This window comes from Stigmatopora argus, chromosome 20 (assembly GCF_051989625.1).
Source record: "Stigmatopora argus isolate UIUO_Sarg chromosome 20, RoL_Sarg_1.0, whole genome shotgun sequence".
NCBI classification, from domain to species: Eukaryota; Metazoa; Chordata; class Actinopteri; order Syngnathiformes; family Syngnathidae; genus Stigmatopora; species Stigmatopora argus.
Genome location: NC_135406.1, coordinates 12,567,303 through 12,593,056, shown reverse-complemented (window position 1 = coordinate 12,593,056; position 25,754 = coordinate 12,567,303). Strand labels below are relative to the sequence as shown.

At 40.9% G+C, this 25,754-nt stretch overlaps 3 protein-coding genes across 5 annotated transcripts in view; 2 read left to right on the top strand and 1 right to left on the bottom strand.

Moving 5' to 3' along the window:
• The first annotated feature begins 1,584 nt into the window (after positions 1-1,584).
• LOC144065592 (uncharacterized) lies at positions 1,585-6,506 on the top strand. 3 transcript variants are annotated; one of them, XM_077588568.1, is made up of 3 exons: positions 1,585-2,029; positions 2,089-2,199; positions 2,901-6,506. In XM_077588568.1, exons 1-3 carry the CDS (start codon positions 2,023-2,025, stop codon positions 4,238-4,240), a joined length of 1,458 nt encoding a protein of 485 aa, XP_077444694.1. In that variant the 5' UTR covers positions 1,585-2,022; the 3' UTR covers positions 4,241-6,506. The 3 variants fall into 3 exon arrangements, with proteins under 3 accessions (XP_077444694.1, XP_077444697.1, XP_077444698.1); XM_077588572.1 differs by having other exon boundaries at positions 1,589-2,029; positions 2,135-2,199; XM_077588571.1 differs by lacking the exon at positions 2,089-2,199 and having other exon boundaries at positions 1,587-2,029.
• Positions 6,507-16,617: 10,111 nt separating this feature from the next.
• On the bottom strand, positions 16,618-20,684 carry LOC144065516 (uncharacterized). The gene is made up of 2 exons (XM_077588437.1): positions 20,373-20,684; positions 16,618-19,076 (listed from the first exon to the last, which is right to left on the bottom strand). The coding sequence occupies exons 1-2, from the start codon at positions 20,482-20,484 to the stop codon at positions 16,828-16,830; spliced, it is 2,361 nt and encodes a 786-aa protein (XP_077444563.1). The 5' UTR covers positions 20,485-20,684; the 3' UTR covers positions 16,618-16,827.
• A 2,523-nt stretch (positions 20,685-23,207) lies between these two features.
• Positions 23,208-25,754, top strand: part of LOC144065546 (uncharacterized) — a 4,767-nt gene continuing 2,220 nt past the window's right edge. The window contains exons 1-2 of the mRNA XM_077588501.1: positions 23,208-23,511; positions 24,797-25,754. The exon at positions 24,797-25,754 is cut by the window's right edge and continues 2,220 nt beyond it. Coding sequence (XP_077444627.1) covers positions 23,400-23,511; positions 24,797-25,754 — 1,070 coding nt within the window. The 5' untranslated portion in view covers positions 23,208-23,399. The remainder of the gene's footprint in view (positions 23,512-24,796) is intronic.

The window sequence follows — 25,754 nt, the reverse complement described above, 5'->3', positions numbered from 1 at the left end:
ATACTGTTGAAACAATCTACATATCTAATATCAAAATATCAATATGAGCACTCATTTAACACATCAATAAGAGCACTCATTTAACACATCAGCTGCTGCCATTGACTGTCATAGGCGTCCAATGAACCTTCATTCTCTCTGGGAGAACTTGCAATGTTGAAATACTTTAGATTAGATGGTCATTTTTATCAAACAAATAAAAGTATTAGTATACTTTTAGCCCGGAACTTTGACATTAAAATAAAAGGCAATAAGTAAAATTAATTTATTAAAAAGAAGACAAAGCAAATTCAAAAACTTAAAAATTCTAACAATCTCTGGGAGAAATAAAAGCACTCATTTAACACATCAGCTGCTGCCATTGACTGTCATAGGCATCCATTAACATATTATTATTTTATTAACCAAATAAAAGTGGGGATTTGGATTAAATGTTCCGACATCCGGGTGCCACACAAGATCTACATCCGGGTTACCACGAGGGATCTCCATTCTTCTCCGGACGGCCAAGTACGCGACTACTCTCCATTCGGCGTGCAAGCAATCAGAGACGAACGACAACGACCGCGAATTGACCGTAAGTAGCACTCTTTAATGAAAATGACCTGGACATTTTGTCACCCAATGTTAAAATCTATCAATTGCATGCCAATTAGTATTATATTTGTTCATATCCATACGAGTGACGACGACTATCGAAACGGCCGCGCGCGCGAGAAAATACTGGAACCAAACCAAAAGACCGGCGACAAAGAGATCGGAGACCAATCGACCGTTTACCCCCCTCAACCCCCCCAATGTTAAAATCTATCAGTTGCATGCCAATTGGGTGAACAAATTTGTTGATATCTATACGAGTGACGACAACTATCGAGACGGCCGCGCGCGCCTGTGCTCGCGAAAAGTTTATATATATATATATATATATATATATATATATATATATATATATATATATATATATATATATATATATATATATATATATATATATATATATATATATATAGAGAGAGAGAGAGAGAGAGAGAGAGAGAGAGAGAGAGAGAGAGAGAGAGAGAGAGAGAGAGAGAGAGAGAGAGAGAGAGAGAGAGAGAGAGAATATATATATATATATATATATATATATATATATATATATATATATATATATATATATATATATATATATATATACATATATACATATAGTATTATCATTCCTAAGGTTTATTCAAACTTTCTATTGGTAAATTGATCTATGATATATGTTGTAGGCCACGAGTATCAAACCCCTGTTAATATATATTGTTTGGCTTCACGTATTTTTCTTATAAATATGAAAACATGTGTTAATATTAATAGGATAATAGTACGTATAACTAAGTGGCATATTCATTAATCCCGATACTCGTATCATCAATTTGCTTTTTGTATATTTACATTTTAATACCGTTAAACCTGGCAAACACTTTGACTGGTGTCTCTATATATTTTAACAGAGTTCATACCCGAATGGCTTTTCTCTAAATTAAATGATTTCGTTATTTTCTTGGTTGTATTGATTGTATGAGTTTTTAAAACGAAATGACTAAAAAAGATCAGTTGGTTATAATTTTTCCATTGGAGAAAAGGTTTATAATTCACACAAAATTTCCACAATGTTTTGTATTTCTATTCTTTTTTTCCTTTCTCTTTTTTATGTTTTTCCCGTCTGAAGGCAAAATCGTCGCCGCTTGTATATGACGTCATCGCCACTCGCCGTCTCGTCCATTTGCTGTCGAACGACGGCGCTTGCTATACTTTTGGAAAGCGATTTGCTTCTTTTTTTAATCACTTCTTAGCCGTATGACTAATCCAATAAAAGTGTGCGAAATCCATACGAGACCACACAAAAAATCCTTTAATCTCGAATCTTTTGGATGAACGGTGACATTTTTGGCGTTCTTAGCTTAGCCTAGCCGAGTTTAGCTGCTGGCAAAGAGAGGAAACACGACTCTTGAAATTAACGGTTCGTCTATCAAGCAAATATCAAGCCCGAAAATGTCAGGTGAGTTAACTTTTCCTGTTTTTGGTGAGAATTTGTGACAAATCCCATTTTTTCATCAGTTCCTACTATGTTGCAAAATGTACGCAAAATACACAATTCGAGCAGGGGACCCCCAAAAAGACACACCCACGGAGAACATGACGCCATCAAGTCTCGACTGTTTGCAAAAGGTGCTTTTCTTTTTTATTCGTATTCTATTTTAGCCACTTTTTGTGTTTAATCGCTCTCCCAATTAAACGTTTCTTAAAGACTATTCCTTCAAATATATAAAGTATTAATTATAGAGCTATAGTTTTCTTTACCAACTCATTCTTTGACAGCAGTTTGATGATTTTAAAAGTTCTGTAATAAAGATGAAACAACTCGTTTCTTACACTACGAAAAGTAAATAATAAAACCTGCAGGCGTATTTATTTCTCAAAATTTACCTTCAAACCAAAAGTTGCTGTAATATGAAATAAATAAAATAATCAACTGAAGACATCAACATTTGCAAGCAGATTATTTTCAGCCTCACAAAAAGAAACAATGTAAATTAACCTCACGCATGTCCATTAAAAAATAAAAGAAAAAGTTGGATGTACTTAACCCATTTTAACCCAAAATAACAAGTTTTAGATTTTTGCAACGTTTCAAGAACATGACCATAAAACTAAAAAAAAGATAAAATATTTAAAATCTGAATTCACCACTATTTTGGCTTTAAATTGTGTAGTGGATGATTGGATTCAACCTGAAAGGTGACTTTTCTGGCATATATCTTTGCAAAATAATCTACCATAATGTGATAATAAACGTGTAAAAGTAAGAAAAAAAAGTTTCCCCATTTTTGACTGCATGTAGCGACACGTATTATCTTTGTATTTTGCAGGTTTCAGAGAATATCTTGGTCCTGATGGGCAAGACTTTGTTGGCCTTAAAGAGCTCCCCCAAATCAAAGAGGAGGAGCCAGAGTTCCCTCAACAACAAATGGGAGACGAGCAACTTCCAATCAAAAGGGAGGAAGATCATTTCACCTGGTCACTTGGTGAGTTCGTGAAGAGGGAAGATGTTCTGGGCATGGCCGGCGAAGGTGCGGAGCCTGTAAACGCCTCAGGATGGCCCCAAATTAAAGAGGAGGAGCCAGAGTTCCCTCAACAGTGCAAAAGAGAAGAGCAACCTCCAATCAAAAACGAGGAATGTGTCAAATGGTCAACTGGTGAGCCTTTCAAGAGTGAAGATGATCTGGGCGTGGCCAACAGAGGGGCGGAGCTTCTAAGTGGCAGCTCAACAGAAGGATGGCGAGCAGAAAATTTAATTGCTCCTTTATCAGATGACAACGACTTGCTTTTTGACGATGATGATGTTGAAGATGTTAAGAAAAATCCCAGTGGCGACAAATTCTGCAAATGCTTTCAGTGTGGGAAAACCTTTGGGAAAAAATCTTCTTTGAAAACACATATGAGGAGCCACACTGGGGAGAAACCCTTATGTTCAGTTTGTGGTAAAACATTTACACACAAGGGAACATTTAAAAGACACACAAGAACCCACACTGGTGAAAAACCATTTTCGTGTTCAGTTTGTGGTCAAAGTTTCACACGGAAGGGAATCTTAATTAGTCATGCAATAACACACACAGGTGAAAAGCCATTTTCGTGTTCAGTTTGTGGTCAAACATTCACACAGAAGGGAAGCTTAATTAGTCACTCAAGAACCCACACTGGTGAAAAACAATTTCCGTGTTCAGTTTGTGGTCAAAGATTCACACGGAAGGGAATCTTAATTAGTCATGCAAGAACACACACAGGTGAAAAGCCATTTTCGTGTTCAGTTTGTGGTCAAACATTCACACAGAAGGGAAGCTTAATTAATCACACAAAAACCCACACTGGTGAAAAACAATTTTCGTGTTCAGTTTGTGGTCAAAGATTCACACGGAAGGGAAATTTTAAAAGACACACAAGAACCCACACGGGTGACAAACCATTTTCATGCTCAGTTTGTGGTCAAACATTCACACAGAAGGGACACTTAATTAGTCATGCAAGAAGCCACACTGATGAAAAAACATTTTCATGTTCAGTTTGTGGTAAAAGATTTACAGAGAAGGGAAGCTTAAAAAGGCACACAAGAACCCACATAGGTGAAAAACCATTTTCCTGCTCAGTTTGTGGTCAAAAATTCACACGGAAGGGAAACTTAATTAATCATGCAAGAACACACGGGTGAAAAACCATTTGCGTGCTCAGTTTGTGGTAAAAGCTTTACAGAGAAGGGAAATTTAGAAATACAGACGCTCCCCTACTTACGAACGCAATTGGTTCCGAACGATTGTTCATAAGTTGAATTTGTTTGTAAGTTGATTCAGTGCTATATTTTGTATTATAATTTATGTTTAAGGCCAATATAAGTATATTGAAGGTTTATACAAGTGCATTTGTATGTTTAAGGCTTGTATAAGTAACACGCATTGGTTTGTACTGAAAAAAAACATTTAATAAAATGGAGAGAATATGTACAGTACTGTAGAGAGAGATTTATGTATTAGAAACTGGCCAAAAGAAGCGACCTAATGACGATTGCAGTTTTATTCTTTTTTTCATCATAAATGATGAGGTAGCACTGTATGGCATCATTCAATTGATTTGCAAACTTTGTGCAACGTTCAATATTTGGGTCCTGCTGCTCGATCTTTTTGTTTATAAATGGTACTGAATGTGCAACGCTCACCACTCTCACGCGCATCAAGCTTCGTTATTATTGCCACTCGTTTCAAATGAAATGGCTTGCCTCTTCCTTGCAACTCCCTCAACAGAAGCCTTTAGCTTTTTACCAACCATATTCAATATTGGATGCATGAGATATTTAATGATACAAATGAAAAAGGTTCTTTGCACACTGGAGATACATTCACGCACTTCCGCATTGCAACGAAGAAGAAGGTAGATGCTGGGTGAGCTGAGCTCTCACAGCGCCAGGCGTCGGTATTAGCGGCGGAAAGAAGTACTACTCCGAAAGAGGGGCGAAATACAAAATTGGATTTGCGAACATTTTTGGACTTAAACGCAATTTCAGACATGTTCGTATGTACCGTTGTTCGTAAGTTGAATGTTCGTAAGTAGGGGAGCGTCTGTACACACAAGAACACAGACTGGTGAAAAACCATTTTCGTGCTCAGTTTGTGGTCAAAGATTCACACAGAAGAGAAACTTAAATAGTCATGCAAGAACACACACACAGGTGAAAATCCATTTTCATGTTCAGTTTGCGGTAAAGCCTTTTCTCAAAAGAAAGATTTACAAAGACACACACTGGCAAAAAAACATTTTCCTGTTTGTGGTCGAAAATTTTCCCAAAGGAAAGCTTAAAAGAACACTTATTAACCCACACTGGAGAACAATGTCTTCCTGCTCAGTCTGTGGCCACAGATTCGCTACAACCGCCCAATTAAAAAGCTACACAATTGAAAAACCTGAAAAAAAGACTTAACAACCCGCACAGGAGAAAAGCCCTTTTTTGCTCAATTTGTGGTAGGAATATCTTAAAAACACAATTACCCACATCCGTCAGAAACCCTTTTTCTGCTCAGCTTCTTGCCAGAGATTTAGTCGTAAGGATAGACTTAAAAGACACAAATGTGTTGTGATAAGCATTGGGCAATGACGGCTTTGCTTGCTTTATCAATTTCTGTATGAAAGATCATTGTAATCGCAGTATAATTGTATTTTGCATTCTGAAAATCTTGTTTACACTTTTTAATGTGTAAAATCGATCCACTATTCAAATACAGTAATATCTTAAGATACGAGCTTACTGCGGGATTGAGCTAGTATGTCAATTAACTCGTATCTCAAGTCAATTCTTCCCATAGAAATGAACAAAATACAAATTAATCTGTTTCCATCCTAAAAAAAACACCAAAATTTGTTCTAATTTACTACCGACTCACAATTGGGAACCATCTGGTATGCTCAAATCTCAAATTTGTCTCGTATGTTGGAACACTTGTAAGTCAAGGTATTACTGTATAAGAAAATTGAGTTTCGTTGAAGATTTTATTTAATTTACTATCTAAATAATATGGAAAATATCGTCACAGTTAAAGACCTGCCTAAGAAATTTGAAAATTTGCAGTTTTTGTCTATTGAATTTGCAAGCAAATCCAATAAGAATATTGAGTGTTATTCAAACATGATACATTTGAATGAAAATGATTGATATATTGAATCTAGGATCTAAGAAACATTATAAGAAATATGGTGTGAAAGATAATGAATTTGCTCAAAATAAATAAATAAGTCGTACAATGTCCTTATACTTTTGTCATATTATAAGATGAATCATGATTTTAAACCGAGGCCAGAACCAGAACATGCTCTCAAAGTGTATGAAACTAGAATGCAATTAAAAACTTGTTGTTGTTAATATTTGAAATAGATGACAAAAAGAAAAATGGACTAAATGTAATGAAATAAAAATGAATTTTCCTATTTGACTATTTTCTGTTCCTTTTTCACAATGAATTTTAGGCCGTACCTGACATGTTTCGCGGTATCACTAACGCCTTCATGAGAATATCAAGGCATTTCAAAAAAACAATGCGTTTTTTATCAAATTCCGATCTTGTGAAAATGATGCGATCAGGCCCGATTTCCGAGCTGATTTTTGATCAGTAGGAATCCCTCAGAAGAAAATGAGAAAGGAGAAGTTTTACCGAATTAATAATTTTCAAGAACAAATTTTCACAGCAATGGTAACACTTGGAAGTGGGGTAGTTTGCTTCTACCAAAAAGAACTGATGTTTGTAGCAGAGAATGGTTTCGATCCATTGACCTCTGGGTTATGGGCCCAGCACGCTTCCGCTGCGCCACTCTGCTTCTTCTGACATATCACTTCACACTTTACAAGGTAACTCACAAAACTAATCAATCACATTGAAGCAGATATACTGAGAGCACGTGGGTATTCCCACCTGCTGACGGAGCTCCTGAGGACCACCAGCGCAAGAACCTCGGTCTCGGCCGGGGACTGGCATAGCCTTGGTTAGTCCTGCTATTCACAGAGTCATCCATTACGCATTTAAAAATTTCCATTACAATAAAAAAGGCGGTACGAGACATTCGGCCCAGGGATTTACAAAATAATATACCATGTTGAATTTAAACATGCACTTAAGCTAATAATACCCCACCGACGAATCATTACCTTATCGTGGTGGTGGGGTTTGTCAGTCCCAGTGACCCTTGGAGCTATGTTGTCCGGAGCCTTGAACCCCGGGGTAGGGTTATCCATGGAAAACTGGTCTGATGCGAGGGATCAGACGAAGAATGGCTCAGAAGACCTCTTATGATGAGCAACATTATTGGACGACATCTTCCCTCACCCGGACGCGGGTCACCAGGGCCCCACTCTGGAGCCAGGCTCGGAGGAGGGGAGCGATGGCAAGCGCCTGGTAGCCAGGCCTAGACCCATGGGGCCCGGCCGGGCACAGCCCGGAGAGGCGACGTGGGTTCCCCCTCACATGGGCTCACCACCTGTGAGAGGGGCCAAAGAAGGCGATCCCCGGCTGCAGAAACTATCTCTTGGGGTGTGGAATGTCACCTCTTTGGTTGGGAAAGAGCCTGAGCGTGAGGTTGAGAAATTCCGGCTCGACATAGTTTGGCTCACCTCTACACAGCTTGGGTTCCGGTACCACCCCTCTCGAGGGGGGTCGGACACTCTTCCAGCATCCCTCCATCTTCGGGTGGGGGGACGGCACCTGATTTTTGTTTGTGTGCGTGCACCAAACAGCAGTTCAGAGTACCTACCCCTTTTGGAGTCCTTGGAGGGGGTGCTGGAGAGTGCTCCTAATGGGGACTCCCTTGTTCTGCTGGGGGACTTCAATGCTGATGTTCTTCTTCTTCTTCTGCCACTGGAACACAGATTAGTTCATCCAGGGATTTGCCCAGGCCGCAATGGTAGCGTTCGGTCATTAAGGCCGGACAGCGGAGCCATAGGTGTTCAGACGGCTCAGTCTCCTCGTCGCACAGGCGGCAGCGTTCCGAGTCGGATTTCCCCATAAGGTGGAGCCAACGGTGGAGCAGGGGGTGGTGTCCAGTGCGGAAACGAATCAGGTCTGTGTGGTCTCCTTTCGATAGGGCAAGTTCTTCCTCTGTGACTTTCGTAGTGTAGGTCTGCAAAAGGCGGGGGTGGGAGGGGGTTAGCGATCTTCACGTTGGATGACGGCGCGTCTTGTGGCTGCGTCCGGGGAGGTATGGGTTTGGTCATCTGATGAGCCAAGTTTAGCTAGGGCATCGGCCAGGTCGTTACCGCATGTGTTGCAGTGGCCCGGGATCCACAGTAGCTGTAGTCGCTTAGGCGGAGGGAAAAGGGCGATGTCACCCTGAAGTCTCCGAATGGCGGGGTCTTGCGTGTGGGGGGTTCCCATAGCTTGGACCAGCGATTTGCAGTCACTGAGGATGATTGATGTCTGCCAGTCTGCTGTTTCCCTCAGCCAGGAGAGTGCCTCGGTCAATGCCACTTTTTCAGAGTGGTAGGAGCTGCTGCGGGCGCCAGTGGCACCATGCCATTGGTGGATGATTGCAGTCTCCTTAATGACGACGAAACCTGCACCACCGTCCGCAGTGCCTTCTTTGGTGGATCCATCTGTGAAGATCTGTAGGTCCGGTTCACCCATGCTTCTGATGAGCTCTTCGGCCTTATCTCTTTGGATGATGGTCGGCATGTGTTTAGAGACTTCAGTAAAGGCGGTTTGGATAGGGGGGTAATAGCCGGGGTGGGCAGGGGTGGGAAGAGTATGTACAAGGGGTATGGAGTTCAAGAGCGGTAAGACAGGGAAGGGTCGAAGATCGCCAGTCTGGCTTCTTTTGTAACCGCATTTTGATGTTTTCATGGAGAAGGCGGTGTCGGGGATCAGAAGGAGGCAGCTGGTTCCAGGCATCAGCTTTAAGAAGTGCTTGTAAATTGAGGCGGGATGAGAGGGGTGTAAGATGCGCCTCATGTAGGACTGTTTTGGTGGGGGTAGACCTGAGGTGGTGGGTTATGGCGCGGGCTGCTTCCAGTTGGGCAGTTTCAAGGGATTTGAGGTGAGTTTGGGCCAGCCAGGGGGCCCATGCCGGTGATGCGTACTCTGCGAGACTTCTTTGGGTGGCAATATACACCGTTCTAAGGTCGTTCGGTTGCCAACCCCAAGATGTGCCACTGAGTTTGCGGAGGAGATTTGTTCTTTTGGACATGGTTTGGAGGACTTTTTTCGCTTGCTCCGCAAACGTGAGTTGTCGGTCGAAGGATACGCCAAGGAAAGTGGGGGTGGGATTATGCTTGAGGGTGGCGCCATTTATTGAGATCTTTGGTTGCCATTTGGCCTCAGCTGAGTCCAGGCTGAAGAATGACGCCTCACACTTTGTGGCGTTAAGGTTTAGGTGTGCTTTGGAACTCCACCTCCAGACTTTTTCAACCTCCGTTTGAAGTCTGCTTTCCACCTCCTCTTTGTTCCTACCCCGACAAGCAAGAGCCAGATCGTCTGCATAGGCGCTGACCAGGGTGGAATCGTTGAACTTGTCGAGGAGGTCATTAATGTAGATGATGAATAGGAGGGGCGACAGGACCCAGCCTTGGGGGAGCCCTTCTTTGAAGGTTCTGCTCCTGCCGGCGGTATTGTTGATCTTGACCCTGCCTGTGCGATTTGTGAGCCAGTTGGCGATCCATCTGATGAAGCGGTAGGGGACCCCCAGGTCTGCCATTTTTTGTAAGAGACCTGTTCTCCATACCTGGTCGAATGCCTTGCTGAAGTCAAAGAAAGTTGCAAGCGTGCGTTGTCGTTGAGTCGACTGGAAGCCATCAGAGATGAACTGCGACAGTCGCAGGGCCTGGTCCGTCGTGCTTCTTCCCTTTCGAAAACCGGCTTGCCAATGGCTGAGAAGCTGTTTATCTTCCAACCACCAGGCGAGACGGTTCACGATGAGCCTTTCCATCGTTTTGCTAAACGTAGAGGTGAGGGCGATGGGTCTGTAGTTTGCAACGTCCTTTGGTGACTTCCCTTTTTCGAGGAAAGGGATGATGGTGGCCACTCGCCAAGCTTGTGGACACCAGCCCTCTAGCCAGCTGGTGTTGACGATATGGAGTAGTTCGGGGAGGATGATTGCCGGGAGATTTTTCAGAAGGTCCGGGGCTATGTTGTCAGGTCCAGCTGCCTTACCCGCTTTAAGTTGGGCCATCGCTGTCTGCAGTTCATTATCGGTGAACAGAAGCTCGAGGAATTGTCGCGGTGAGCCAAGTAGTCTGCGGGTAGCTGTACGTAGAGAACGCACTGCTCGTCTGCTCCGCTTGTCACTCTTGCGTCCACTGACCGAGGCATATTCCCTGATAAATGCTGTTGCCTTGGCTCGGTCACTCACGTACTCCTTGTTCTTGTAGACCAAGGACTCGCCAGATTGTTGCGTTTTGGTGCCTGAGAGGGATTTTTACTAAATACCAGGCTTGTCCCGTATATTTTGTCTCGGCGATCTTGGCGAGGTGTAAGCGCCATGCGTTTCTTTTCGCTTCCGTGGTTTTTTTCTTTGATCTGTTGACAGAGTGCTACCCATTCTTTCCTATTTTGTTGGAGGTCTCGACGTAGTCGATTCCTTTCGCGGATGAGGTCCTTCAGGTCCTGTGTCAACCATGGGAGCTCCTTCTGGCGGATAACTTTGACCGGTATTGTAAGTGCTGCTCCCTCTTTCATGTGTTGCACTAAGAGGGAGAGCTTTACCGGGGCTGTGGCTGCTGCGGAGATTAAGGGTAGGCGATCTGCGAGGATGGTACGATACCTCTTCCAGTCAGCTTTCGAGAAGTTGGGTCGTACTCTTCTTTGTTGGCATTCGACACGGAGAGCATGGTTCCACCTAATCAGAATCAGTCTGTGGTCGAAGGTCATCTCGTCGATCGGTTCCCATTGCAGATGTTCGGCCGTGGTGGGGTCAGCGATTGTTAGGTCGGGGGCACTCATGCCTGCTCCTTGTTGGTATCTGGCAGTCCGTGTCCAGACGCTGTCATTAAGGAGAGTTAGGTCATGGTCATCGACCCATTGATGGATTGCGTTACCCCTGGGATCTGTCTTGGCAAGAATATCCCAGGTCAGGTGGTGCGCGTTGAAATCCCCGCAGATCAGGCCATGCTCCGTGGGGAGCCGGTTTAACCAGGAGAAATCTTGGGGGGCTGGACAATAGTTCGATGTTGCCGGGGGGATGTAGGTTTGGTCTCAATTGAAACACTTTCACTCCTCTTTTTTATGGAGACAATAAAACCAATATAAAAAGTTCCTTATGACTTATGGCATTGCTCCTCGAGCAATAATTTTTCCAATCAATATTGGAGTGCTTTCCATTCCGTCTGATCACGGCAAAAAGTTTATCTTACCCGTCTCCTCATACGTTTCAACTGAGAGAACCTTCTTACGGTGCACAGGGTGGATCGGCTATTTTCATGTCTGCTGGCTGGCCAGTAAAACTTGTGTTGAGCACCCAGGCTCCTGGGACCGCCGTTGGTCCAGTCTGTTTTCTGTTGGAAAGCACAGTCTCCTTCTAACCCAAATTCAATGTGTTCCTTTAAAGTTTTTTTCTTTTATGCAGATAGCCAGATTAGCCTCATCATCCAGTTCCAATCGTGTAGTGAATAATGGCGTTTGGTACATTCCACTAAATTGGATTTCCATATTGTTTTCCCCGTTGACCTCGTTATGTAGGCGCAATGATTTCATAACAAAATATGGAAACTTTTGTCAATTCAGTCAAATATTCTGTTAACACAATTTGGATGCCATTATCAATATAATACTTTGGAATTTCATATCATGCACTGTCTTTGTTTTTTTCTCAGTGCTCCTAAATTTCGCATAGCAGATTTGTTTCTCCACTTCAAATTTCACATTTGGAGTACTGCTGCTGCATTTACACCAAAAAAAATCATTGGACTAAACAATTTTCCATAATTTTCATCAAAAACTGATTTCAAATTTCTAAATCATTTTCCACCTTGATATCTGATTGATTATATATCTTGGTGGTTGGCCAATTAGAAACACAAAAAGACAAACAAAGTTTGCAAATCAATTGAATGATGCCATACAGTGCTACTGCATCATTTATGATGAAAAAAAGAAGAACACTGCAATCGTCATTAGGTCGCTTCTTTTGGCCAGTTTCTAATACATAAATCTATCTCTCTCTCTACAGTACTGTACATATTCTCTCCATTTTATTAAATGTTTTTTTTCAGTACAAACCAATGCATGTTACTTATACAAGCCTTAAACATACAAATGCACTTATATAAACCTTATACCAATATACTTATATAGGCCTTAAACATAAATTATAATACAAAATATAGCACTGAATCAACAAGCCTTAAACATACAAATGCACTTATATAAACCTTATACCAATATACTTATATAGGCCTTAAACATAAATTATTATACAAAATATAGCACTGAATCAACTTACAAACAAATTCAACTTATGAACAATCGCTCGGAACCTCACTCGTTCGTAAGTAGGGGAGCGTCTGTATTTTGAAGGGAATACGTAGTACAACAGCAAACAGCCCATCGATAGCGAACGTGAGGGTGGAGGCGTGGCAAACCGCCAACCCGGAAAACGAAGGTAACAAAAGATTACAACAAAATTAGATTTCAGTTTTGTGTAAAGTTACATTAAACTTATGTTTGAGTGTCTGTATATATTAATCCAAGTTCATTTAAATTTGTTTGTTCCGTTTAAGAGTGCGTTGTCGTGGGGAAAAAAAAAAAGATCCCCCCACAACCCCAAACATCTCTGTCCCCCGTCGGCGAAATCTGCCCAATTTTAGTTAGATTAAACACATTTTATTACTATTAAACTACTAGTTATGTGTTACTTTGTTAATAGATGGCGAATTAGAAGAAATAAAACATTTTTTCCAATCCAATATCCTGTTTTTTTTCAGAGAGTTGGAACGAATTAATGTGTTTCCCATTCATTTCAATGGGAAACGTCCGCTCGAGTTACGAGAATCTCATCATACGATCTCAGTCCCGGAACGGATTAAGATCGTATGTCGAGGTACCACTGTATATGTATATGTATATATGTATATGTATATATATGTATATATATATGTATATATGTATATATATATATATATATATATGTATATATGTATATATATGTATATATGTATATATATGTATGTATGTATATGTATATATATATATATATATATATATATATATATATATATATATATATATATATATATATATATATATATATGAAGAATGTAGTTTACAAAGCTAATAGAAAATTCTGAAGATTAAATGAAATAAAACAAAATTTGACTTGTTTTTCTCTTTTTCAAACAGAGACAAATTCACAGCAGACAAATTATATCAACATGATTCAAAAATGACACGGGGGATTCTCGTCATTTTTGCCAATTAATAGATAACATACACACACACACGTTTGTTTCTTTTAAGTCTTATGAATAAATCCTTGGCAACAAACTTAGTATTATGTATTATTAAGTATTTTTTACCAACGTGTTGAACCACAAATTGAGCAAAGAAAGGGCTTTTCGCCACTGCGGGTTGTTAAGTCTTCTTTTCAGGTTCCTTTCTGTGAAAATGTTGGAAAATTAACTGCACCTGGAAAAGGTTTTTGAATTGTGTAGCTTTTTAATTGGGCTGTAGTAGCGAATCTGTGGCCACAGACTGAGCAGGAAGACATTGTTGTCCAGTGTGGGTTAATAAGTGTTCTTTTAAGCCAGGGGTCTCAAACATGCGGCCCGCGGGCCAACTGCGGCCCGCGGGACGATAATTTGCGGCCCCCGTCTTAATATGAAAGATCAATTTTATTTTATTTTAATTTTTTTTTTTTTTTTTTTTTTTTTTTTTTTTTTTTTTTTTTTTTTTTTTTTTACCCCTTTCCTCATGATGGCGCCGTTTAAGTGGCAGCCAGTGGCAGTAGCTCTGTCCACTCATGTTTTTCTTGTTTTACAGCATGTTTTACATGAAAAATTAGAGGGAACATTGACATGCACCTGCTTGTGGCAGGTGTGATACTGGTGTGCCGATAGCGAGCAATGATGATGTCGTGACCGGATGATTCGCCTAAAGACGTTTCGCCGACGGAGGTTTGACAGACGGACAGGTCGTACTAGTATTTGTTAGTTTAATGATTAAATACAAATACTAGTATTTGTATTTAATCATTAAACGCTGTTTTCAGCTGGATTTGACCGAATTTGAGAGCATTTTGAGCCGTTTGGCGAATGGACGTCTATAGACGTTTTTTTGCCTCCATCGCGATATCATCCAGTATTTGTATTTAATCATTAAATGCTGTTTTAGGATGGATTTGACCCGATTGCTGTCATTTTACGGCTCGGTTCTGCAACATCTGCCTGCCCAAGAGTGCTTATTCCCGGACTGCCATTGATGGTAGACGAACATTGATTTTTACTATAATTTGGACAACACCGGCGGCGGGCCGGATTAAAAATCCTAACGGGCCGTATATGGCCCGCGGGCCGTATATGGCCCGCGGGCCGAGGTTGAAAAACTTGTACACACACGATCCGGCGGGGCGAGCGTTCGAATCCCGTTTCGGCGGAACCTCCGTTCGGCCGAATGAACGTTCGGTGGAACGTCCATTCGGCGACCTGCCCGTCTGTCAAACGTCCGTCGGCGAAACGTCTTTAGGCGAATCATCCGAGTACCGATGATGTCGCTCACACTGGTACTCAGTGCGCTCGGGGAGGTTGTCTTTCTGCTCAGACCAACAAAAAATTAGAGGGAACTTTGGTTCGGAGCTGAATGAACCAATCACGGTGAGGTATACGGCTCTGGAGGGCGGGACATCGGCCGGGCTGTCCAGTGCCTCGCTCACTCACTCATTCATTCCTCCAATCAGCTGGGCGGAGGAGAAGCCGTGAGGCTGATCACTCCGCTCGGCGCGCACACTCCTCCGCTGCTCTCACCATAGAACTGAATGAGGCGCTATGATCCGTGATCCAGCCTGTGTCAGTGTCTGTAGCCATCTCCGCGATTGAAACGGAGAGCGAAAGTGCACATGCGCCACAAACCCGCGCGACTGAATGTGAAAGATCAACCCGAGACTCATTCCAAGTGGAAAAACATATTACAGAGCCCCAGAGATGTCTCTTTCAAAGCCTGCCGTGAAGAGAAAGGTCGGTGATGAGCACAGACAGTTTCAAGAAAAGTGGGGAGTGCAATATTTCTTTGTTGAACACAGGGGCACCCCGACGTGTCTCATTTACACTGAAAAAGTTGCGGTGCACAAGGAATACAATTTGAAACGTAATTGTACTACGAGACATGCTGTGGAGTACGAAAAATACCAGGGAGATGAGAGAGCCAACCAGGTTGCCAGTCTTAAAACACGTCTTCTGAGGCAACAGGATCTCTTCAAGAAGGCTACCAAAGACAGTAATGCAGCAGTCAAAGCTAGCTACGCCGTTTGTGAGTTGATTGATCCTGTGCTAAGTGATCCCAAATGGCTCATGGACTTGGCTTTTCTTGTTGATATCACACATGAGCTTAATGTACTGAACAAGAAGCTACAAGGCCAGGGGCAACTTGTCAGTGCTGCCTATGACAACGTGAGAGCATTCTGCACTAAACTTGTGTTATGGAAAGCCCAGCTCTCTCAGACAAACCTTTGCCATTTCCCAGCATGCAAGGCTCTCGTGGATGCAGGCACACCATTCAGTGGTGAGAAGTATGTTGAGGCCATTTCGAAGCTACAGGAGGAATTTGATCACAGATTTGCAGACTTCAAGACACACAAAGCCACATTTCAAATTTTTGCGGACCCCTTCTCCTTTGATGTGCAAGATGCCCCTCCTGACCTTCAAATGGAGCTCATTGACCTGCAGTGCAACTCTGCACTCAAAGCCAAGTTCAGGGAGGTGAGTGGAGAAGCAGACAAGCTTGGGCAATTTTTGAGAGAGTTGACCCCCAGCTTCCCTGAACTTTCCCGAAGGTTCAAGCGGACCATGTGCCTTTTTGGGAGCACATACTTGTGTGAGAAGCTCTTCTCCACCTTGAACTTCAATAAGTCCAAGTACAGGTCCAGACTTACTGATGAGCATCTTCAAGCTCTACTGAGGGTCTCCACTGCTTCCTCCCTCAAGCCAAATGTGACTATGTGAGAAGAAGCGCTGCCAGGTCTCTAGCAGCAAGGAGTAGGCAAAAGAAGCCGTGTTCAGAATATTTCATGTTCAATGTTCCATTCAAGTTCAGAAAGTTAAAGGTTAAAGAGCTGTTAATACAGACATTTGAAACGGAATAAAAATAATTCATTTTCTCTACTTAGCCAGCCAGTGTATATCTACTGTATGCTCATTAGTATTATTTGGTTTTATATTACTGATTGATTTATTTTTTATTCATCTTTAAGTTAATTTATTTAATTCATTATTTTTTGTTAAAAAATAAAGGTATTTGATAACGTTGGAATGTTTTATCAGTGCTTTTCTTGTGGAAATCCTGATGCGGCCCAGTCTCACCCAGACTCGGCCTCTAGCGGCCCCCAGGTAAATTGAGTTCGAGACCCCTGTTTTAAGCTTCTCCTTTGGGAAAATGTTCGACCACAAACTGAGCAGGAAATTGTTTTTTCACCAGTGTGGGTTCTTATGTGGGTTTTTATCGTTCCCTTATCTGCAAATGTTTTACCACAAACTGAACACGAAGATGACCAGCGTGGATTCTTGTGTTTTTGGAAATCTTGCTTTTGAGAAAAGGCTTTACCGCAAACTGCACACAAGAATGGCTTTTAACCTGTGTGTGTTCTTGCATGAATAGTTAAGAATACCTTCCGTGTGAATCTTTGACCACAAACTGAACACGAAAATGGTTTTTCACCAGTGTGGGTTCTTGTGTGCGTTTTTAAGTGTTGCTTTTGAGAAAAGGCTTTACCGCAAAGTGAACACGAAAATGGTTTTTCACCAGTGTGGGTTCGTGTGTGTATTTGTAAAACTTTCTCATGAGAAAAGGCTTTACCACAAACTGAACACGAAAATGGTTTTTCACCAGTGTGGGTTCTTGTGTGCCTTTTTAAGGTTCCCTTCTCTGTAAATCTTTTACCACAAACTGAACACGAAAATGGTTTTTCACCCGAGTGTGTTCTCGTGTGCCTTTTTAAGTTTTGCTTGTGTGTAAATCTTTGACCACAAACTGAACACGAAAATGGTTTTTCACCAGTGTGGGTTCTTGTGTGCCTTTTTAAGTTTTGCTTGTGTGTAAATCTTTGACCACAAACTGAACACGAAAATGGTTTTTCACCAGTGTGGGTTCTTGTGTGCCTTTTTAAGGTTCTCTTCTCTGTAAATCGTTTACCACAAACTGAACACGAAAATTGTTTTTCACCAGTGTGGGTTCTTATGTGGATTTTTAAGGATTCACTTTTAGAAAAGGCTTTACCGCAAACTGAACACGAAAATGGTTTTTCACCAGTGTGGGTTCTTATGTGGGCTTTTAACGTTCCCCTTTCTGTAAATGTTTTACCACAAACTGAACACGAAAATGTTTTTTCACCAGTGTGGGTTCTTATGTGGATTTTTAAGGAATCATTTTTAGAAAAGGCTTTACCGCAAACTGAACACGAAAATGGTTTTTCACCAGTGTGGGTTCTTATGTGGGCTTTTAACGTTCCCCTTTCTGTAAATGTTTTACCACAAACTGAACACGAAAATGGTTTTTCACCAGTGTGTGTTCTTGCATGAATAATTAAGGTTCCCTTCTCTGTAAATCTTTTACCACAAACTGAGCATGAAAATGGTTTGTCACCTGTGTGTGTTCTTGCATGACTAATTAAGTGATCCTTCCGTGTGAATGTTTGACCACAAAGTGAACACGAAAATGGTTTTTCACCAGTGTGGGTTCTTGCATGACTATTTAAGTGTCCCTTCTGCGTGAATCTTTGACTACAAACTGAACACGCAAATGATTTTTCACCAGTGTGGGTTCTTGTGTGCCTTTTTAAGGTTCCCTTCTCTGTAAATCGTTTACCACAAACTGAACACGAAAATGGTTTGTCACCTGTGTGTGTTCTTGCATGAATATTTAAGTTTCTCTTGTGTGTAAATGTTTTACAACAAACTGTACATGATAAGGGTTTCTCCCAAGTGTGGCTCCTCATGTGAGTTTTTAAAGTAGACTTTTTCCCAAAGGTTTTTCCACACTGAGAGCATTTCCAGAGTTTGCCGTCCTTAAGACCTTCATTGTCATAAAGCAAGTCTTCGGTATCTGATAACGGAGCAATTAATTTTTCTGCTTGCCCTTCTGCTGAGCTGCCGTTCGGAGTCTCCGCCCCTCTGCCGGCCACGCCCAGATCCTCTTCACTCTTGAAAGGCTCACCAGTTGACACGGTGACATCTTCTTCCTCCTTTTTGATTTGCTGTTGAGGGAACTCTGGCTCCTCCTCTTTAATTTGGGGTAACTTTAAGGTGTGTGCAGGCTCCGCCCCTCTGCTGGTCACGCGCAGATCCTCTTCCCTCTTCAGGTTTTCACCAAGTGACCAGGTGACATCATCTTCCTCCTTCTTTATTGGAAGTCGCTCGTCTCTCATTTGTTGTTGAGGGAACTCTGGCTCCTCCTCTTTAATTTGGGGTAACTTTAAGGTGTGTGCAGGCTCCGCCCCTCTGCTGGTCACGCGCAGATCCTCTTCCCTTTTCAGGAATTCACCAAATGACCAGGTGACATCATCTTCCTCCTTCTTGATTGGAAGTCGCTCGTATCTCATTTGTTGTTGAGGAAACTCTGGCTCCTCCTCTTTAATTTGGGGTAATGTTAAGGTGTGTGCAGGCTCCGCCCCTCTGCTGGTCACACCCAGATCCTCTTCCCTTTTCAGGAATTCACCAAATGACCAGGTGACATCATCTTCCTCCTTCTTGATTGGAAGTCGCTCGTATCTCATTTGTTGTTGAGGGAACTCTGGCTCCTCCTCTTTAATTTGGGTGAGCTCAAGTTCCTTTTTAAGGCCAACAGACTCTTTCCCATCAGGACCAAGATATTCTCTGAAACCTGCAAAGACACGAAAATAAATGATGTTTCATAATCTGTCTATCCAAAGAGAAGTCCTTTAGGTTAGACTGGGAATGTAAAGTCTTATACTTATATCGGCGGTGGTTAGGCTCGTAACATGACATTAACTTGAAATTTAACTGAAATCAACTCAAATGACTATACACACCCACACATATTTGACCACCATCTCAATAAGCTCGTATCTCCAATTTGTTTCATTTCTCAAGGAAAAAAATGGCTCCGAATTTAGCTCGTATCTCAAATTTCCCGTAAAATGGGACACCCGTATGTCAACGTTTTCCGGTAATATGCTGGCTGCCACAGCAAATGTTTAATTAACAAGGAATAATTATAGCACTCGCGGGTGACCTGCATTGTAATCAACAGTTTGAGGAAAACAGAGTTCACCTTCAAAATTAAAGTACAATTAAGAGCACACCAACACATTTCAATGTATAAAAATGTGTTGTTTTATTAAACCCAAAGGATTCTTTAATCTCATCTCATTTTCTGAACAGCTTTATCCTCATCAGAGTCGTGGGGGGGGGGGGGTGCTGGAGCCTATCCCAGCTGACTTTAGGCCAGAGGCGGGGGGGCACCCTGAATTGTTGGCCAGCCAATCGCAGGGCACAACAAGACAGACAACCATTCACACTCACACTCATACCTAGGAGCAATTTAGTGTCGAATCAGCCTACGATGTCTTTACAATGTGGGAGGAAGCCGGAGTACCTGGAGAAAACCCACACGCGTCAAAATAAAAAGGTAATTTTTTTGGGAAAAAAAGCCTTTCTATAAATGGTAATTTTTTAAAGAAACTGATACTTTACTATACATGGTCTATTATTATTAAAAAAAGCCTTACTATGCAAGTCTTTGGAGTGTGGGAGGAAACCGGAGTACCTGGAGGAAACCCACACAGGCCTGGGAAGAACATGCAAACTCCACACAGGTGGACTTGACCTGGATTTGAACCTAGGACCCGAGAGCTGTGAGGCCGATGCGCTAACCACTCGCTCCTCTGGGCCGGTTTTCACATTTTTATGAATTTATAATTTTAAAAAAATCTCCAGTGCTGAGTCCTAGTAGCAAGCGGAAGACATGGGAGTTGCTTCCGCTTGAAAAAAATATTTAAAAAATAAACATTTTCCCCAGAAAAAATCCGCGATGTAGTGAAATGCTGAGGGATTACTGTACTTGAATATGCAATTGCAGCGCACAAAAATAGCACTTCTACAATTACCATTAAGCCTTAATGATGAAGGGAATATTTATATATAAAAATGGACCCACCTTCTAGTCTGTGAAGGACAACTTTTGCATGGATTATTTTGCAAAATGTCGAGTTTTCCTCGTGGAACTTTGCTGCTCTTTTCCCACACGTAAATTCTGATGGAGACGCCATTGATAGCTGCTAACTAGGCTAAGTTAAAGAGGGCGCAAAGCTTCAAAGTTCTTCGACGACTTGAAGAGTTGATCCTTTGATATATGCTAACAGGCTGAGCTAAAGTAGGCCGCAAAGCTTCAACGAGGTCTTGAAAATGAATTTGGCTGATATTTAAGGTCATATAGTAGCTTATGCTAGACACGTCGGGGACCCGTAGGTTAAGCTAGGTGGCGAAAACTGCGCATGCGCGGTGGCAGCGTCACTTCCTTCGATTTATAAATGTAAGAGAGTCGGAAATAGGAAATAATTAATTTTCAAATGTTCTGACGTGTGGTTTGAGCAATAAATGTTTGTGCGGGTTTTAATTAAATTGAAAATTAAATTAAACATAAATAACTTGAAGATTGCGTCTCAAAAGGAGGCGTCGCAAAACGCGCATGCGCTGAGAAAAATCGTCCTTGATAATGGAGCTGTTGCTGTTTGGCCGATTGGCATCACGGGAGAAGTAGTTCTTCAATGAAACGGTTTGAACTCGCAGGAATCAGTCTCTTATTTAGGTAACGCTCTCTTGTGGTCAGGAGAAAATTTGTTTAATTTTAATTTCAGTATTTGTGGACATTGTACACAATAATTAAGACACTGTGAATCACAAGTTATCGAAGAAGCGCAGAAACTATATCAGAAAATTTGCAATTTCTCAAAGGTGTCTTAAACCCAAAAGGAAAAGTTTGTTTTTTCTTTTATTAACATTATTCCCTCAATCTGGACCAACCACTAGATGTAAATTATATTTCTTGATTTTCCCATTTTTAACGAATATTTGCAATTTTTTCATCCTTATTTTTTCTTTTTGTGTTTTAGTTCAATGAGTATTTAGTAAAATGTAAAAGTAACTATATAAAAATATTTTCTGTTTTCCACTTTAATTTTGAACATAAAAACATATTTCGTTTCCTTTTGAAATTAAATGATTAAAAGACATCTTCCCTCAGTAAGAAAAAAAGCTAAAATAAACATAGTTTTAGATCTATAAAAAATGTAAAATGCAAGGCTTGTCATTCAGTTCTTGGTTCATTTGGAATTAATAGGTAATGAAGCTATAATTTAAATTGTGCCATACTGTTTGGACCGAGTGCACTTTCCCCCAGTCTTCCTGTCGGGGCCAGTCAATTGTCTTCATAACTATGGACTGAACAGGACAACAAGTTCCAGGCCAGACGGATGATCTACCATGACTCTTAAACTGCTTTGTCTCGGAATCCTGCAGATGGCGAAAAATCGAAACAAACTTCCGAGAATACTCGCATTATTGTTCAAATATACTGTTTCTCTGTTTACCTTATAAAGAAATTATTATGCTTATTGTGCAAATTCTTACGCAGGTGTTCCGATAAAAACAGATTGTTGTGACAGTTGTTTTTATAACCTTTATGATGTTATTCGGTTAAGCTTATACAATTGTTCAAAACAGTTGAGACAGTTGTTTTTGCTTATGCTATGTTTAAATCAGATTACCTTTGAATATTTTGGTTATGTGCCGCTAAATGGACCGAAGAGTATGCCGCTCGTCAGAATCCTTTTGCGAACGAAGACGTGTTGGTAGTGATTTCTCCTTGCAAGTTGTAAGCAGTTATGTTGAAAGATGTCTTCCAATTTTAATTAAATATGACTAATAATGATTTAAGGGTATTAATCATTATTCCAACTATATATATGTGTATATATATATATATATATATATATATATATATATATATATATATATATATATAAGAGAGAGAGAGAGAGAGAGAGAGAGACAGAGAGAGAGAGAGAGAGAGAGAGAGAGAGATTAAATCGGATTTAAAGAACTGGATATAAAGCCTTAAATATTTTTCATAGATCTAAAATAATGTTTATTTGAGCTTTTATTCTTAATAAGGGAAGAATCATTTGTTGAAAATATTTCTATATAGTTATTTTTACATTTTACAAAATACTTATTGAACTAAAACACAAAAAGAACAAAATTGGAGGGAAAATTGCAAATATTCGTTAAAAATGGGAAAATCAAGACATAATTTACATCTAGTGGTTGGTCCGGATTAAGGGAATAATGTAAATAAAAGAAAAAACAAACTTTTCCTTTTGGGTTTAAGACACCTTTGAGAAATTGCTAATTTTCTAATATGCATCTATTACGCATCAATTTCGTCACACGCAATTGCTGCGTGTGATGACAAGTAGGCTTTTTGTGTTGTGATAACTACAACAGGGGCCTATGTCCGATTATTATTATTATTATGATTTCTTTAAATGCGCTTCTTCGATAACTTGTGATTGACAGTGTCTTAATTATTGTGTACAATGTCCACGAATACTGAAATTAAAATTAAACAAATTTTCTCCTGACCACGAGAGAGCGGTACCTAAATAAGAGACTGATTCCTGCGAGTTCAAACCGTTTCATTGAAGAACTACTTCTCCCGTGATGCCAATCGGCGAAACAGCAACAGCTCCATTATCAAGGACGTTTTTTCTGCGCATGCGCGTTTTGCGACGCCTCCTTTTTAGACGCAATCTTCAAGTGATTTATGTTTAATTTAATTAAAACCTGCGCAATTTTTTTGCACAAATCACATGTCAGAACGTTTGAAGAATAATTATTTCCCATTTCCGACTCTCTTACATTTATAAATCGAAGGAAGTGACGCGGCCACAGCGCGTGCGCAGTTTTCGCCACCAAACTTAAACTATGGGTCCCCGTCGTGTCTAGCATAAGCTACTTTATGACCTTAAATATCAGCCAACATCATTTTCAAGACTTCGTTGAAGCTTTGCGGGCTACTTTAGCTCAGCCTGTTAGCATATATCAAAGGAACAAGTCTCTCACGTCGTCGAAGAACTTTGAAGCTTTGCGGCCTACTTTAGCTTAGCCTAGCTAGCAGCTATCAATGGCGTCTCCATCAGAATTTACGTGTGGGAAAAGAGCAGCAACGTTCCACGAGGAAAACTCGACATTTTGCAAAATAATGCATGCAAAAGTTGTCCTTCACAGACTAGAAGGTGGGTCCATTTTTATATCTATATATTTCCTAAACCATAAGGCTTAATGCTAATTGTAGAAGTGTTTTATCTGTGCAATGCAATTGCAAATTCAAGGACAGTAATCCCTCAGCATTTCACTACATCGCGGATTTTTTATGGGGAAAATGTTTTTTATTTTTTAAATTATTTTTCAAGCGGAAGCAACTCCCATGTCTTCCGCTTGCTACTAGGACTCAACACTGAAGATTTTTATTTTGTTTTAAGTTCTTAAAAATGTGAAAAGCGGCCCAGAGGAGCGAGTGGTTAGCGCGTCGGCCTCACAGCTCTGGGGTCCTGGGTTCAAATCCAGGTCAAGTCCAACTTTGTGGAGTTTTCATGTTCTCCCCAGGCCATGCATAGACTTTGCAAAGTAAGGCTTTTTTTAATAATAAAAAAAGACCATGTATAGTAAAGCATTAGTTTCTTTAAAAATGACCATTTATAGAAAGGCTTTTTTTCAATTTTTTTACCTTTTTATTTTGACGCGTGTGGGTTTTCTCCGGGTACTCCGGCTTCCTCCCACATTCTAAAGACATGGTAGGCTGATTGGACACTCTAAATTGCTCCTAGGTATGAGTGTGAGTGTGAATGGTTGTCTGTCTTGTTGTGCCCTGCGATTGGCTGGCCAACAATTCAGGGTGCCCCCCCGCCTCTGGCCCAAAGTTAGCTGGGATAGGCTCCAGCCCCCCCAACTCTGATGAGGATAAAGCGGTTCAGAAAATGAGATGAGATTAAAGAATCCTTTGGGTTTAATAAAACAAAACATTTTTAAACATTGAAATGTGTAGGTGTGCTCTTAATTGTACTTTAATTTTGAAGGTGAACTCTGTTTTCCTCAAACTGTTGATTACAATGTGGGTCACCCGCAAGTGCTTTAATTATTCCTTATTAATTGAACATTTGCTGTGGCAGCCAGCATATTACAGGAATACATTGACATACGAGTGTCCCAATTTATGGGAAATTTGAGAAACGAGCTAAATTCCGAGCATTTTTTTTCCTTGAGATATGAGACAAATTGGAGAAATTCCATGTGGTCGAATATGTGTGGGTGTGTATAGTCATTTGAGTTGATTTCAGTTAAATTTCAAGTTAATGTCATGTTACGAGCCTAACCACCGCCGATATAAGTATAAGACTTTACATTCCCAGTCTAACCACCGCCGGTATAAGTATAAGACTTTACATTCCAAGTCTAACCTAAAGGACTTCTCGTTAGATAGACAGATTATGAAACATATCATTTATTTTCGTGTCTTTGCAGGTTTCAGAGAATATCTTGGTCCTGATGGGAAAGAGTCTGCTGGCCTTAAAAAGGAACTCAAGCTCCCCCAAATCAAAGGGGAGGAGCCAGAGTTCTCTCAACAACAAATGAGAGTCGAGCGACTTCCAATCAAGAAGGAGGAAGATGATGTCACCTGGTCACTTGGTGAATTCCTGAAGAGGGAAGAGGATCTGGGCGTGACCAGCAGAGGGGCGGAGCCTGCACACACCTTAACCTTACCCCAAATTAAAAAGGAGGAGCCAGAGTTCCCTCAACAGCAAATCAAAAAGGAGGAAGATTATGTGACTGTGTCAACTGGTGAGCCTTTCAAGAGTGAAGATGATCTGGGCGTGGCCGGCAGAGGGGCGGAGACTCCGAACGGCAGCTCAGCAGAAGGGCAAGCAGACAATTTAATTGCTCCGTTATCAGAAAGCGAAGACTTGCTTTATGACAATGAAGGTCTAAGGACGGCAAACTCTGGAAATGCTCTGTGTGGAAAAATCTTTGGGAAAAAGTCTACTTTGAAAACACATATGAGGAGCCACACCGGGGAGAAACCCTTATGTACAATTTGTGGTAAAACATTTACACACAAGGGAAAGTTAAATATTCATGCAAGAACACACACTAGTGAAAAACCATTTTCGTGTTCAGTTTGCGGTCAAAGATTCACACGGAAGGGAAACTTAATTAGTCATACAAGAACCCACACTGGTGGAAAACCATTTTCGTGTTCAATTTGCGGTAAAGCCTTTTCTCAACAGCATTACTTAAAATCGCACACAAGAACACACACTGGTGAAAAACCATTTGCGTGTTCATTTTGTGGTCAAAGATTCACACAGAAGGAACACTTAAATAGTCATGCAAGAAAACACACAGGTGAAAAAACATTTTCGTGTTCAGTTTGCGGTAAAAGATTTACACAGAAAGGAAGCTTAAAAATCCACACAAGAAC

Coding starts and splice junctions, on each gene's coding strand:
- LOC144065592 (XM_077588568.1), top strand. Junction 2,200..2,900: donor GTCTCGACTGTTTGCAAAAG/GTGCTTTTCTTT, acceptor TGTATTTTGCAG/GTTTCAGAGAATATCTTGGT.
- LOC144065516 (XM_077588437.1), bottom strand. CDS start 20,484: ATGGCGTCTCCATCAGAATTTACGTGTGGGAAAAGAGCAGCAAAGTTC. Junction 19,077..20,372: donor TGTCCTTCACAGACTAGAAG/GTGGGTCCATTT, acceptor GTGTCTTTGCAG/GTTTCAGAGAATATCTTGGT.